This window comes from Athene cunicularia (genome assembly GCF_003259725.1).
Source record: "Athene cunicularia isolate RWA chromosome 1 unlocalized genomic scaffold, athCun1 chr1_part2, whole genome shotgun sequence".
NCBI lineage: Eukaryota > Metazoa > Chordata > Aves > Strigiformes > Strigidae > Athene > Athene cunicularia.
In genome coordinates, this window is record NW_020799092.1 from 57,637,814 (window position 1) to 57,652,643 (window position 14,830).

At 39.5% G+C, this 14,830-nt stretch overlaps 1 protein-coding gene across 2 annotated transcripts in view; it reads left to right on the forward strand.

The window, feature by feature from the left end:
- Positions 1-14,830, forward strand: part of CPED1 (cadherin like and PC-esterase domain containing 1) — a 153,716-nt gene that overhangs the window by 26,948 nt on the left and 111,938 nt on the right. For both annotated transcript variants that reach the window (XM_026868166.1, XM_026868167.1), the window contains exons 4-5: positions 8,454-8,560; positions 10,387-10,462. In XM_026868166.1, the coding sequence (XP_026723967.1) occupies positions 8,454-8,560; positions 10,387-10,462 (183 nt within the window). The remainder of the gene's footprint in view (positions 1-8,453; positions 8,561-10,386; positions 10,463-14,830) is intronic.

Consider the following 14,830-nt stretch of genomic DNA (forward strand, 5'->3'; position numbering starts at 1 on the left):
GCACAGGGCAGTGTTTTGTGCTAAGCTGTTCAGGGACAGATGAGCTGTCCTTGGAATTAGTCTGGTTTCACTTGGTTCACACCAGCCTCTCCTCCACAAAGAATACTACCCTTGGTGCTTCAGATCCTCTTAGTTAGGGGGTAGCTGAGCCATAATAAAACCCTGATCATCCTCAAAAGGGGTGAATAGTGACTGTCCTTAGAATTCCTGCAGCCTTTTCCTGGCAGCCATACATCAACTGTATGAAGTATTTTGTGAATGAGTTGACTGCGTCCAATAATCTCATACATAAAGAGGTTTGGGGTTTTTTTTTTGCACTTGTAATACTACACTGCAATTATTGTGCCAAAAGATTTCAGCCTAATTTGTCTAGTTAAGCAGGTAGTGACTGGACTGTACATTATGACAGAGTACAATCTGTCTCAACAAATAATATGGAGCACACTGTGTGAAACAGCGAAAGGTTTGCACATGGACAGGTGAACAGCTGCTTTCCAGAATAGTTCAGAAAATATCAGAAATCTTGCTGTGTTCCTACACTATCTTCACTCATCAGAGTGACTGTTTCTTCATTGTTGTCATAGTGAGTTCAAACTGGTGATAGCTCACGACTATCAAGAGCCATGCCAAAAGAAAAATTAAATTACTTCCAAAAACTACTTCTTTAAGGGGAAAATTCCTTCACTCCTAGGTATAAGACATTCCTTTAGGGATATCTGTACAAATGAAACAGTGATATCAAAAACTTGTAAAAGGCCGTATCATTAATAAAAAGAAAGCATTCAGTCCAACAAGCGGCACTCTGATATTTGCACAAGTGAGACAGCTGAACTGCCATAACCAGAAATAGGCTTCAAAGGATATTTTTCCCTGAAGTGTTATCACTGAAGCTCAGATCTTCAGAGGTGTAGGATTCCCATGTACCCGATCCCTGTCATGCAGCCTGCCTGATGCTTCTGCCTTCTGAGATGCTAAGGGTCATAAAATCCAGCCAAGAGTCCAGAGCCAGGCACTGAGACAGTAGTTTTGTCTTTCAGACATCTCGTAGTTCTTTCACTCTATATATTCTTGACAAGCAAACTATTGTTTCCTGTAAATTGACTACATTGCAGGGACGAAGCCTGTTTTGTAAAATGTATTCCTCTGTCTTTTTTTAAGTTGGATTTGTTCACAAGAAGCTGTTTCCATAAATATGTGCCTCCTCACCAAACTCTGTTCAGTCTGTGCTCACTTCATTACCCTGCAGGAGCAGAGGAATTTGACTTTTACTTTTCCCTGTAGACTATGAAGACTCATGATTCATGAAGCTAAAACGTACATTCATCATATATTTTTTTCAGATCAGGATTGCAACATGCCAAAAATACATTTGAATACAGTTTAATGCATCAGTACCTAAACAATACCTTTTTCTGAAAATCTTCTCTTCACATCCATATAGTTCAGAGGTGCCTGGAAATAGACAAAAAGCCATCATGTACAAATCTTGTTATCTCCCTTGACAGGGGTTCTGTAGACTCCTTAAAATAATGTATTCCAGCATTTCATCCTTGTGGTTAGAAATTTTTCTTTATATAATCTTCGCTCCAAATTAAAATGTTTACTTTGTATCCTGCCTCCAGTGATTAAAGAAGACAATTTATTTTGGATGGGTAAAAATTTACTCTATGCTGTAGTGGTTTAATCCAGCTGACAACTAAGCCCCACTCACCTGCTCACTTACTCCTACCTGGTGAGATGAGGGAGAAAATCAGAAGGGTAAAGGTGAGAAAACTTGTGGGTTGAGATATAGACAGTTGAACAGGTAAAGTAAGAGCTGCACACAAGCAAACCAAAACAAGGAATTCGTTCTTCACTTCTCATTGGCAGGCAGGTGTTCAGCCATCTCCAGGAAAGCAGGGCTCTAGCACACATAATGGTTACTTGGGAAGACAAACTGCATCACTCTGAATGTCTCTCTCCCCTTCCTCCTTCTTCCTCCAGCTTTTGTTGCTGAGAACGACTTCATATAGTATGGAATATCCCTTTGGTCATTTGGGGTCAGCTGTACTGGCTGTGTCACTCCCCAGCTACTCACTGCAGGTCAGAGTGAGACATAGAGAAGGTGCTGCCACTATGCAAGCACTGTTCAGCCATAACTAAAATACATTATAAACACTGGTTTGGTAATGTATTGAAAAGACAACACTGTGTGGGCTGCTAGGAAGGGGATTAACTCCATTCCAGTCAGACCCAGTACAAGGTCTTCCAAAACCCACCTCCTTCTTGTAGACTGCTACTGAATCCATGTTTTCCAAAACTGAGAAACAGCATTACTGGTCAGGTATGACCAACAGCAACTACAGCAGCGGAATTGCCCCCAATTCCTTGTATGTAACATTCATAAACAGTTAGAATTCTTAATGTCCGAGGGGTTACGATTATAATGAAATAGACCCTATTATTTAGAATTCTGTGGTGAACTGACATGGAATAAATTCAAACTGCAGTTCTAAAGGGGAGGATTCAACTCTTTCAGCACCAATAAATCTTTGCCCACAACTCAAAAGTTATTTCTATTTTGGGGGGAGTGTGGGTGGGTTGCAACAGTATTATATCGTTAATTCATATGCAGGTTATCAATCTGGTCCTTTTCTGTAGTAGTGCTCTCTGGCCCATTGTATCTGTCCGTCTGATTTCTCCATCTGAATTACAGCACTTTGTATTGGGTTTACATGACAAGGTTTTGGTAGCAGGGAGGCTACAGGGGTGGCTTCTGTGAGAAGCTGCTAGAAGCTTCCCCTATGTCCCACAGAGCCAATGCCAGACCCACCGCTAGCCAAGGCCAAGCCCATCAATGACAGTCATAGTGCCTCTGGGATAATATATTTAAGAAGCGGGGGAAAACCTGCTCCAGAACAACCAACAGAAGAGTGAGAATATGTGAGAGAAACAGCTCTGCAGACAGGCAGGTCAGTGAAGAAGGAGGGGGAGTTGTTGCTCCAGGCTCTGGAGCAGAGGTTCCCCTGCAGCCCGCGGTGCAGCCCGCGGTGAGGCAGCTGTGCCCTGCAGCCCGTGGAGGCCCATGGCGGGGCAGATCTCCACCTGCAGCCCAGGGAGGACCCCACGCCAGAGCAGGCGGATGCCTGAAGGAGGCTGTGACCCCGTGGGAAGCCCACGCTGGAGCAGGCTCCTGGCAGGACCTGTGGCCCCGTGGAGAGAGGAGCCCACGCTGGAGCAGGTTTGCTGGCAGGACTTGTGACCCCGTGGGAGACACACGCTGGAGAAGTGTATTCCTGAAGGACTGCGCCCCTGGGAGGGAACCACACTGGAGCAGTTTGTGAAGAACTGCAGCCTTGTAGGAAGGACTAACATTGAATAAGTTAATGGAGGACTGTGTCCTGTGAGAGGGACCCCACGCTGGAGCAGGGAAAGAGTGTGAGGAGTCCTCCCCTGAAGAGGAAGGAGGGGCAGAAACAACATGTGATGAACTGACCACAACTCCCATTCCCCATCCTCTTGCACTGCTCGGGAGGGGAGGTAGAGATATCAGGAGTGAAGTTAAGCCCAGGAAGAAGGGAGGGGTGAGGGAAGGTGTTTTTAGGGTTTGCTTTTATTTCTCATTATCCTACTCTGATTTGACTGGTGATAAATTAATTTTTCCTCAAACCAAGTCTGCTTTGCCTGTGACGCTAATTGGTGAGTGAACTCTCCCCGTCCTTATCTTGGCACATGAGCTTTTCTTCCCTGTCCATGTCAGGAGGGGAGTGATAGAGTGGCTTTGGTGGGCACATGTCATCCAGCCAAGGTCAACCCACTACACACTTTTAACTTGTTTTGAATTTCCTCAGGTTAAATTTGGACCATTTATCAAATTTATTTTGATTTCTGATCATGGCTTCCAAAGTGTTTATTCTTTCCCTCAACTTGTTCCCCTCAACTTGGTGTTATTTGCTATTTATAAATTTATTTGCTATTACATCACTCAATTTGTTACTGAAAAATTTGAACAGAACTGAATATATGGTGGGGTATCCTTTGAGGTTCTGCTCAAAAAAAAATCCACATTATAGTGGTCTTAATTTTTCCGAATAGCTGTGCACTCACCTTATAGGTATGCTATGTGAAAACAGTGTCTAAAGACTTACTAAAATTAAACTGTTTCATAGCTACTATTCCCTTTGTTCACTGAATCAGTTACTCTGTGAAAAGAAATTGGACTAGTTTTACATGGTATGTTATTGACAAAAAAAATGTGTGGCTGTTTCTTGTCTTCTTATCCTCCAGGGCTTGTAAATTGATTCATTTTAGGGTGATGGTATGAGTGCAAAATTGCAGATCAACATGAAATTAAAATAAAAATAAACCGACCGGACTTTTAATTTTCCAGAATGAATGAAGTACAGGAAGATGAACATAAAAGATGAAAATTGTATTTGATTTTCAAAGTTCCTTCATTTCAAAATTCAGGATGGGGACCATAACACTGAAGAATGAAATTTCAAGCATTGTTTTTGAGATGAAACTTACTAATTTGGTTAAATCAAATATTTTTCTATGTATACACATAAGAGATTAAGAACTCCATGGAGCTGCATGCATCTAACAGTTTTCTTGCAAAATCCAGCCTCCAATGCCATAGTTCGTGGGGAGAATGTGGTAATTTCAAAGGCTGGAATATGACCACTTCATTTTAGAAATCACCTTCAGAAATTCTTGAAGTTCATCTATAAAATGTATATGGTGTAAGCTTAAAACCCCACCAAATCCTACAGTTCTCATTTTATGTTCACTTTGATGTATGATATCAGAATAAAAATCCACTCTGAAGAATATTTTTAGAGAAAAAGTTAAATAATTTTTTGGTCTCTGCATTCTTATTTCTAAAACCATTTTTTTTCCTAGTGCTAAAAACATTTGGTTTTCTCCCTAGATTATTATATTTTAAATTATTTTTCCACATTAATCATTTTAATTATTCCAAGTGATGTCAGTCAAAGCCAACAAAAGCAGTAATTTCTTGTTGAAAATTTTAACTTGTATATTATATTAATTTTCAGTTGAAACCTATTGCTCGCTGAATTGAATAGCATGTACTTTGACTCATTCAGAATAAGAGTAACTAAAGGTGGTCCCAGCTGATGGGGATGAAAGTGTGCTGTACTACTGATACTTGGATTAGCAACTCAAGTTGATATTCTCAGGTAAACATGAGATACACATTTCATGTACACAAACACTTTTTTAAGATGAGACTACAAATACTGGAGGAGAAGAGAGGGAAAGAACTGACAAAAAAGACTGATGAATAAAAGCATCACGTTACCACATTAATATCCTCATTAAGATCACTTTGCCTGCATAGTAAGATGTAATTCTGCAGATGAACATTCCTTGTGTAGGCAAGGCCTTAATTAACAGACTGAACTAAAAAATCTTGTTTTGAAAAGATGCTCAGAGAGAGGATGAGGATGAACATACAATTTGCATATTTTTATCTTAAGTTACCACTCTTCTGCTTGTCCAAATACAAAGTAATATAAAGCAGTAGAGCCTATGTCCATGAGGTGGGATTTCATACTGTTTAACTGGTCTACTGCTCCTGCATGCTGAGCTCCACTGGCTTACTGAATAAAGCAAACAAGACTTCTGTCACTAGACAAAGCCCTTTATTTTAGGAAAAAGCTTGATGCAGATTGGTAGTAGTTAAATTTTTCTGATATGAAGTATCCATTTTAATCTTCCACTCCAAATGTCTTATCAAAGCCTGCTTCGGATGTAAAGTCTGCAGGAAACCAGCAAAACATTGACAGTGGAATAATATGGTCATTATTAATACTTCTTCGTTAAACATCTCTAAAACCATTCTGAAATAGGAGTTTTCCATGGAGATGGCTTGTGTTACTGCTGTCACTTTTGTTCTGCCTGCCTTTTATTGTAGAATGCTCACATGCTGTACCTTACTTTACTATAGAAATAATTTCTGTGAAAGAGATCTTCTGTGTTACTGGAATGTTAATAACGCTAGCATTTTTTTTGCTTAGATGTAGTTTTATAATTATTACATTTGCAGAAGGGAGACAAACTCATGGTCTCATGATCATAGATGTTCATTTTCCACAAAAAATGAAGCTGTGAGATGAATGACACGGGCATTTTCTAGGCTATATCTATTCACAGAGGAGTCTTGTTTCAGAACTAATTGACCATTGTAACACATGCCTTTTTCATTTTTGTTTTGCAGGAACATTTTGTCAGGTGTAGTTGATAAGGAATGTGTTGATACATTTCAATAGAAGTTACACTGCTCTGTCAGCCTGAATCTGAGAGACAGAACTAGGTGTATGCTGTTTTTCTAATAGGAAGTCTCCTGTTTTCTATAAATAGACATGTTTCAGTTCTGATTGTTCCGTACTGAAATAACTGGCTAGATGTCTAATTACTCTAAACAGAAAACACAGATAATGGCAGGCATTCAACCCCTCCTGAAAAATTAAAAATTGTTCCTAGCAGTTAACTGTTCTACATCCTGGTCACTGGCTCAGAAACATGCCAGGTCTGAGGATCCTTTTTTCCTTTTTTTCTCTTCTCTTTCATACACTCATATCAATCACTCTGCTGTGTCCTAAAGGCAAATGATACACAGTGCAGCGTGTCCTTTGGAGTCAGGGATCAAATTCATCCCTGGCCAGGATGTGTAATAATAAACAAGGGAAGGAAATTAACTGCTGCTGAGAAATGGTGTTCCCTCTAGCTCCTTTTCAATTTGCACACAGCTAGGCATTGTGCTTTATATGTAATTATAATGATTTATTCAGAGGCGTTTACTAGTCAAAGGCATAACATCTTGCTTATCTGATAATCACAAAGAAGGTGAGGTCATCTGGTAGGTTGTTAACACTGTCAATCTTTTGCACTAAAGTGAAGTATTTGCTTGTATGTTTCTTTAATGTTTCATTCATTTGCTATCTGTGCCATTTTTATCTGTCTCCAGTTTTTTGTTTCCTTCTTTCACAAAGGAGCCCACAGTGAATCTTGAGTAAATTTCATATGCTTTAATTATTTTTATACCGTAAACTGTTTTTTGTGATATGAAGTTGAAGAATTCTTTACATTAATGGATGCAGTGTACCTGAAAATTCATCTCTTCACCTTTTTCACACTGCTTATAAACATAAAAAGGTGATAGTCCTGTACAACCAGTTCATTATGGTACTTAATGTAAATTGCGTGTTAAATCTCCTTAAGTGAAATCTTCACCCTACTTGGCATTTGTGAATGTGCAGTGGAAAAAGTTCCATTTTGGAGAAGGAAATCAGCCAAAATAAATATCTCTGAGCCATCAGTGGGACCAAATTTAGAGGATAATCTAATAAAATTAGGAAGGTATCACAGATGGATAACACAAAATGGAATAAAATGCATGTAATCTTCCCAACCTTGGGAAAAAGAACCAATCAACCAATCACTGAAATAGCTGTCTGGCAGAGAGCTTTGACCTAAGGTTATACCCTGCCTTGGATGCTGTACAGTTTCTTTGGCTGTCCTTTCTGTTTGGAAGCTTTTTATTTCTAATTGTCATCCTGTCACTGAAATGGTTTACCCTTTATTGAACATATTCATGGTGTCCTCAACAGATGTAGTGATTCTGTTAATCTTTTGAGAGATGCCACTGTCTCTAACTAGTCCAGATGATGAAGGCTGTATACAGAAGAAAACAAATAACCACTTGAGGGAGCTGACCAAGCTCATTGGAAGCTACATTGGCATATCTACGTCACACCACATGCTGCAATATGGGCAAACTCCAAGACCTATTTGTATCTTCTAATCCACAGTGGTTTTTAATTGATGCAGTTTAGTTTTGTCTCTTCTTCAGGCAGACATCTCTGACTCTGGTGTTGCTTGTTTCCTTATAATAGAATCCCATGGTGTCAGAGCTCAACTTCACTCCAGAAAGGAACCATCAGAGCTAGCTCAGAAGCTAGCTACTTGCTCAGTGCAACTTAATTCTCACTTCTACACCAGTTCTAGATGTTGGCAATCTGGTGTCTAATATTTAGGAAGCCACTATATCAAAATTCAGGCTAGAAATTCCTGCTGTGTGCAATAGCATGGATGTGTGTTATAAGTGTGCCTGTTGACCAGTTCAGGAAAAAAGAAGACAAATTAAAGCAGCCCATGTTAATGAACTTTTTCAATTCTGAATGGTAAACAGGTCAAACATCAGGGGACTAGACATCAGCAGGCAGGTATAACAGGAGGTGCCAACGGTGAAATACATAATTATAGTTCCAAAGTTTGAACTGTGATAGTGAATGTGTATTTTTTTCCTTCTGACACCTGTAGCTGTTCATGTACTTAGCATTCCAACAGTTTACTATTCCTCAGGATTTGACTCTAAGTATTTTTTTGTTCAAATAGGAATTACATGATATTTTTTTTCTCAATATGCTTCTTTTCTTCCCTGATAGGTGGTATAAGCCCTTGGGATCTTTTGATCTGCTTATCTTCCAGAAAAAATGATGGTACTGGCTGCATTCAAATGGAAAACTTTCATCATCTAGAGTTATTCCAGAAGGTACAAGATTATTGTGTTATCCTTTGTGGGAATAAGAGGACAGGGCTAGCCCAAATTTTCATCACTCACTCATGAAAAGAAAAGCATCTAATGCTTGTTTTACACTGCAGCAGTGTGGTTTAACAGCAATTAAAATGTTTTTTCAAGCTTCCTATCTACTGAGGAGTATTTGTCAGATACCAACATTTCCTTCGTCTTTATATAACATACAGTGATCAAAAGCAATTTCTCATTTGGACACAGTATGTTATTTTGGATGTAAGTATTTCTGTGTAAATACTGAAAATTGGTTCAACTGAGTGTCAATTTTTCCTTTTCTCTTCTTCAGCTTGAACATTTGAGTTCTTGGCCACCCTCAGCCAGCATGTCAAGCAGCAAAAGCATCTACAGAAGTCAAGGGAAATTTAAGTAATTTACCCCATTGGAAAAGAGAACTTAGAAATCAGGAGAAACAGCAAGCAAATGCATGCAGTATTTCAAAATAATATCATAGGCAGAAGATAAAGCTGGACTAATTTAGGTGTTGCAGGCTTTGCATCTAATGTCCCTATTGAGTTTAATCTAATTTGAGCATGTGTCCAAACAGTGACAGTGCTCCTACAATTGATAATATGCAAGCTGGATCACTGTCCTCCTCCAGGGCCTTTGTGAGAGTTCCTTGCTCTGGCACTGCAATCTGATTACTCACGGTCCAAAACATCAGTGGTGCTGATATTTCTTGGTATTTTCAGGATTTTCTTTTTTTTTTTTTTCATTTGAGTGTGTGGTGGACACAGTTTAGGTTACTTAGATAGGTAAAAAATACGTAAGTCACTTAAACTGAGGTCTTTCTTTGAAAAAATGTGACCAAAGTATGGATACAGTTTGGCTTGTATTTCAAGTAAAATGGCACAGATAATAATGGTAAGACACAAAAGTATAGACTCTGACTTGAGGAACTGGGAAGAAGAGAGCTGCTTTTGAAAGGTACTTAGTTCAGGTAGAAACATGTTCATGAGGATACAAAAGACAACTACATGTCCACAGAAGGCAGAGCTAGGAGCATGTCCACTGGGGTTCCCTGGGACAGGGATGCCTTATCTAGGTATATAAAAAATTAAATTTTTATATCAGTTCTAGTGTGCTAGAAATATGCATGCTTTAGATTCAGGTCTCAGATCAAAAACCCTGGGCTTCTGCAAACTGCTTCTTGCTCATTCTACCCATATTTTTGTATCTGAGCCTCTAATACTGTGCAATATAATAATTCTTACAGCACTCTGCAATGTCTAGAAGTTTCACACATGAATAACTGAGACACAAGGTGATCAAAGGAATTGTCCAAGTTCTCTCAGGAAGTCTGCAGCACATCAGGGACTTAAACCAGATGGCCCATATCTCCAGATAACATTAAATATTGGACAAACATCACTCGCTGCTGGCATGTCCATACCATGGGTGCAACACAGTTCTTTGTTACAGAACCTGGGTATGATTTAGCTGCTTTAGGCTATTTCGACACAGGGAGAGACAGTGATTGATAACTAGCAGAGGACAGAGAAACTGAAGAAACTGAAAAGGGGGCAGGGAAGGGTGAAAGCTCAGCAGTCAGGAGGAGACTGGTGAGTCTAAAATTTTGGTTTGTGATGGCCAATGGAGGAAGAGCCCACACTTTAACTTCATTATGCCATGTTGCAGATATGGCAAACTTGTCATTCCCTTTTGACAGTGACAGGAGTTTAGCACATGAGGTGTCTCTGATAAATTAAACACAAACCCATTGAAGGCTCCAGGAGAAAGAACACTTCTCTGAATGAAATCATTAAAGCTTCTCTTTTTACATACAGGTTAACCTACTTCCAGAAATCCAGCATTTCCTTTGCAGAAAAGAGGGATTATGCCAGATAACAAAAGCCTTTTCAGGTAACCTAATTTCTTCAGATCTGCATATGTGATGATGGTCTTTTAATACTTGTCACAGGACGTCTCTGAAATGAGACTGTCAGACTTACAATTCCTTTTAATTTTTAGTCATGAATGCATAGAGGGGAAAAAATTAAACAAGAATGAGAATCCATTTCAGATACCACTTAAACACAGATTATAGTTATGCACTATCTTTTCAGGTAAAGATATTGCATTGTTTAGCTATTGCATACTGCAGAAATAATTTAGCTCTAAGTGTCTCATTTTTGGACTGGTTTGTATTAATAAAGTGTGTTGGTGTTTACACTTCCAAGCCCTGGTTTGGTGTAATATGTTTGTTCAGCTTTACAAAAATGTTGTGGCATGGAGAAGGAGCAGGAGTCAGAATTTGGTTCCCATCCAGACATAGTTTACTGATAAAAAGCCTTTGTGTATTAAGATCATCAACCAGAAAAGTTTAAAGGTTATGGGCGAGTTGCCAGAGAATTCTAATTTACTATGGGTGAAATTCAGCTTTGAATAGAAACTGCAAAAAACTGTTGTGCACCATATTAGGTTTATTTAAACTACAGACACATTATGATCTCAGTTACACTACTAAATATCCAGCATCAATGCTATTTTGCATTTATGATCTATCTTCACGGCATAACTTTGTTTATAAGAAATGTTGTCCTTTTTTTTTTTTTTTTTGTAATTCAGTAACAACCAACTCCACATTTATTCCATTATTATTTGGCCTTGTTTGCAGACACATATACAAGATTGGTCAGTCTGATTTTTTCTTTTTTGTTTTTTTCATTTTTCTTTTATTCTCTTCCTTTTAGTCCTTTATATATATGCTATATTTAGCACACAAGGAAAGGATTCACAGAATCACAGAATTGTCTGTGTTGGAAAAGACCTTGAAGATCATCCAGTCCATCCATTCCTTACATCTCATTTAACTGTTTAGAAGTTAGGTATCTTCTGCAGCAGTATTCCAGTCTTCCCCTTAAGTCAGTGGAGAGAGTGGGGCAACTACAAATACTACTTAATTTTATCCTAAACTATGTGTTTAAAACAGGTGTCTGAAATTACCCTCTGCAGGTACTTACTATCCAATTATCTCTCAAGATTGACTGTAAATGAAGCCTAGACAAGTAGCTTAGATTAAATACCTGACATTTAGTTGACTGACTAATGTGGAGGTTATGTGGTTCCTAACCTAAGCATACCATATTTTCCCTTTTAATTTTTGTACTGCTTTGTTTAAAGGTTGATCAATACTTAAAACCTCTGTGAAGTGTTTCCCTTAAAAAACTGTATGTTGAGGGTCAGTTTAAATTCCATTTTCCTGGTGAAATATATTGCTAAAACTGATCATAAGGAACATGCGGTATAATGAACATCTATCTAGGTCCCTTGACAGTCCTTTATTGTGAAGTCATGTTACATCAGGTAAGTGATATATTCTGTTTTGGCTGAGTTTTAAGTGTCTTCAGTGATGCCTAGTGCCTTGATTCTCTTGCACTGGAAAGTGAATTAGAAAGTATTCTGAAAAAGTACCAGTTTCAGTAGAAAATTGCGTAGATTTCAAAAAACTTCAAGGATTTCAGGAACTGGTAGGTCCTACTCATGTTGCAACAGACTGCTTTTAAAAAACATTGGTTTTCCCTGCTACTTGGAGAAAGGCCAATTGCAGTGGTTTTATTATTTTGCTACTGGAAAACCACAAACACAAGAGGCACTCACCACACATAGAGCTTTCCCCTTAAAATATGAACATTTTCACTGGTGTCCATAAACTGTGGTACAAGCCATTTTTTTGCATGTGGCCTGTTAAGATCTTCAGTGTTTTCTCCTGTATTGAATTTGTGTGGCAATGTTTTGGTACCAGGGGGATACAGGGGTGGCTTCTGTGAGAAGCTGCTAGAACCCTCCCCCATGTCCAACAGAGCCAATCCCAGCCAGCTCCAAGACAGACCCACTGCTGGCCAAGGCTCAACCCATCAGCGATGGTGGTAGCGCCTCTGGAATAACGTATTTAAGGGGAAAAAGAAGCTGCTTAACAGCAACTGCAGCCACAGAGAGGAGTGACAATATGTGAGAGAAACAGCTCTGTAGACACCAAGGTCAGTGAAGAAGGAGGGGGAGGAGGTGCTCCAGGCTCTGGAGCAGAGATTCCCCTGCAGCCTGTGGACAACCATGCTAGAGAAGGTGGATACCCAAAGGATGCTCTGACCCCATGTGGGAAGCCCAGGCTGGAGCAGGCTCTTGGCAGGACCTGTGGCCCCGTGGAGAGAGGAGTCACGCTGGAGCAGGTTTGCTGGCAGGACTTGTGCCAGTCCCTGTGGGGGACCCATGCTGGGGCAGTCTGTGCCTGAAAGACGCTGGAGCAGTTTGTGAAGAACTGCTGCCCATGGGAAGGACTCACGTTGGAGAAGTTCATGGAAGACTGTCTCCCGTGGGAGGGACCCCACGCTGGAGCAGGGAAAGAGTGTGAGGAGTCCTGTGCTGCTGGTGGGGAGCAGGTAGAGAATTCAGGAGTAAAGTTAAGCCCAGGAAGAAGGGAGGGGTGGGGGAAGGTGTTTTTAGGATTTGGTTTTATTTATCATTATCCTACTCTGATTTGACTGGAAATAAATTAAATTCGTTTTCCCCATGTGAAGTTTGCCCATGACAGTAATTTGTGAATGATCTCTTCCTGTCCTTATCTTGACACACAAAATTTTTGTTATATTTTCCATCCTCTGTCCATCTGAGGAGGGGAGTGATAGAGTGGCTTTGGTGGACACCTGCCATCCAGGCAGGATCAACTCACCACACGTCCTCTTTAGGGAAGGGCCATTTATAAACATCTTATTCCATGATGCCAAAATCCCATTGAAATCAAGGTAGTATGTGTGCTGGTCAGTAGGGTTCTGAGTCCTACCCACTCAGTAACAAAGGATTATTCTAGCAATTTTCTGAAGGACTGTCAGATAGAAAAAGGCCCACTCTCACCTGTCAGTTACCAGAAAAAAAAATCAATTAACTGCAATGTTTTAAAGTTAAAAAAAAAATCCATATCTCAAATCTAGGTGTCTCCACATCAACATGTGGCCTAGGGGCTGAGGTAGTTGTTTCAACACAAAGGTCTCATGACGCTTGAGATACCATGGAGAGTATAGGATACCCAGTAGGATGGGCAGATTTGGCACACAACCTATGCCTTTTTGGTCCAGCAGCTGGAGGCTCAGAAGCCAGATGTCATAGATGGCAATAGATGTCTATGTGTAGATACCTGAATTTAATTAACACTTGGTATCTAAGCTTCCAAAATGAACAGAAGTACAGTTTAGAGTGAGCAAGCCCAAAAGAACATTTACTTTCAGCAGAATTTAGGGTTAGATGAATCGCCCCACACTAACTGTATAGACTATGCTGATGTCCACTGACAGGAATCGGAACTTAGGCTGTGGCACACAGGGGGTCATCTTAGTATAGATCAGATCTCAGAGTGTCTCAACCCAGAAATGAATCCCATTTAGTGATGTCTAATTTACTATGAGTGAAATTCACCCATAGAAGATGAAATTAGAATCAGAAGGTTAAATAATTTGATTTCAGGTTAAGAGGACAAAAAGGCATAATATAAACCAAACTTTTAGAGCCCAGATTTCAGATACTCTCCTCCCCTTCCATTCACCTGATAAAGCTAGCTCTTTTCACTTCTTTATCTTGCTTGCATCTTCTGACAGAGCTTTCTTTTCAACAACAGCAAAGTTGTCAATTATTAGGATTTGTTTTGATCCTCAAAATTGTTTGGGGAAAGAAGAGTTTTCATCAGTATTTCCTCCACAGAAGAGTTTGTTCCCTTTCAAATCAGTCACGTACTTTCATTCTTGTGTGTTTGAATCAACAGGGTTTCTCTGCAATTTATGTTGAAGAGGATCAGTTGGTTTGTTATTACTGTGTTTGTCATTTAGTCAGTCCCCCAAGGAGCCAAGCAATTTCCTGTAAAAGTGAAAACACAAAGTTGCTGCTTTAAGAATTATGTGATGTAATTAAAGGCTCACTAAGTCATAGAAAGAAATATCAGGCAGCAAAGCTGAAAGGATGGGATTACTGGATTTAGTGTGGGTATGACAGTGTTGATATTGATAAGCAGTGGGTACAATGGTAAAGGTTATTTAAAAAAAATGTTATTCTATTTGTTACTGTGCAATTTCTAAGCTGATGGGTTTTGTATTTAAGAGAGCATGCCCCTTATTCCCTGTATCAGTATAGGAAAGAAAATGAGTTGTAGAAAGTATCAGATGAGTACTTGTTTCTTTGCTTTGTCTCTTCAATGGAAAATCTTTTTGTCAGTCTGAAAATTCAGATAGATTCTATTGGGGGGGG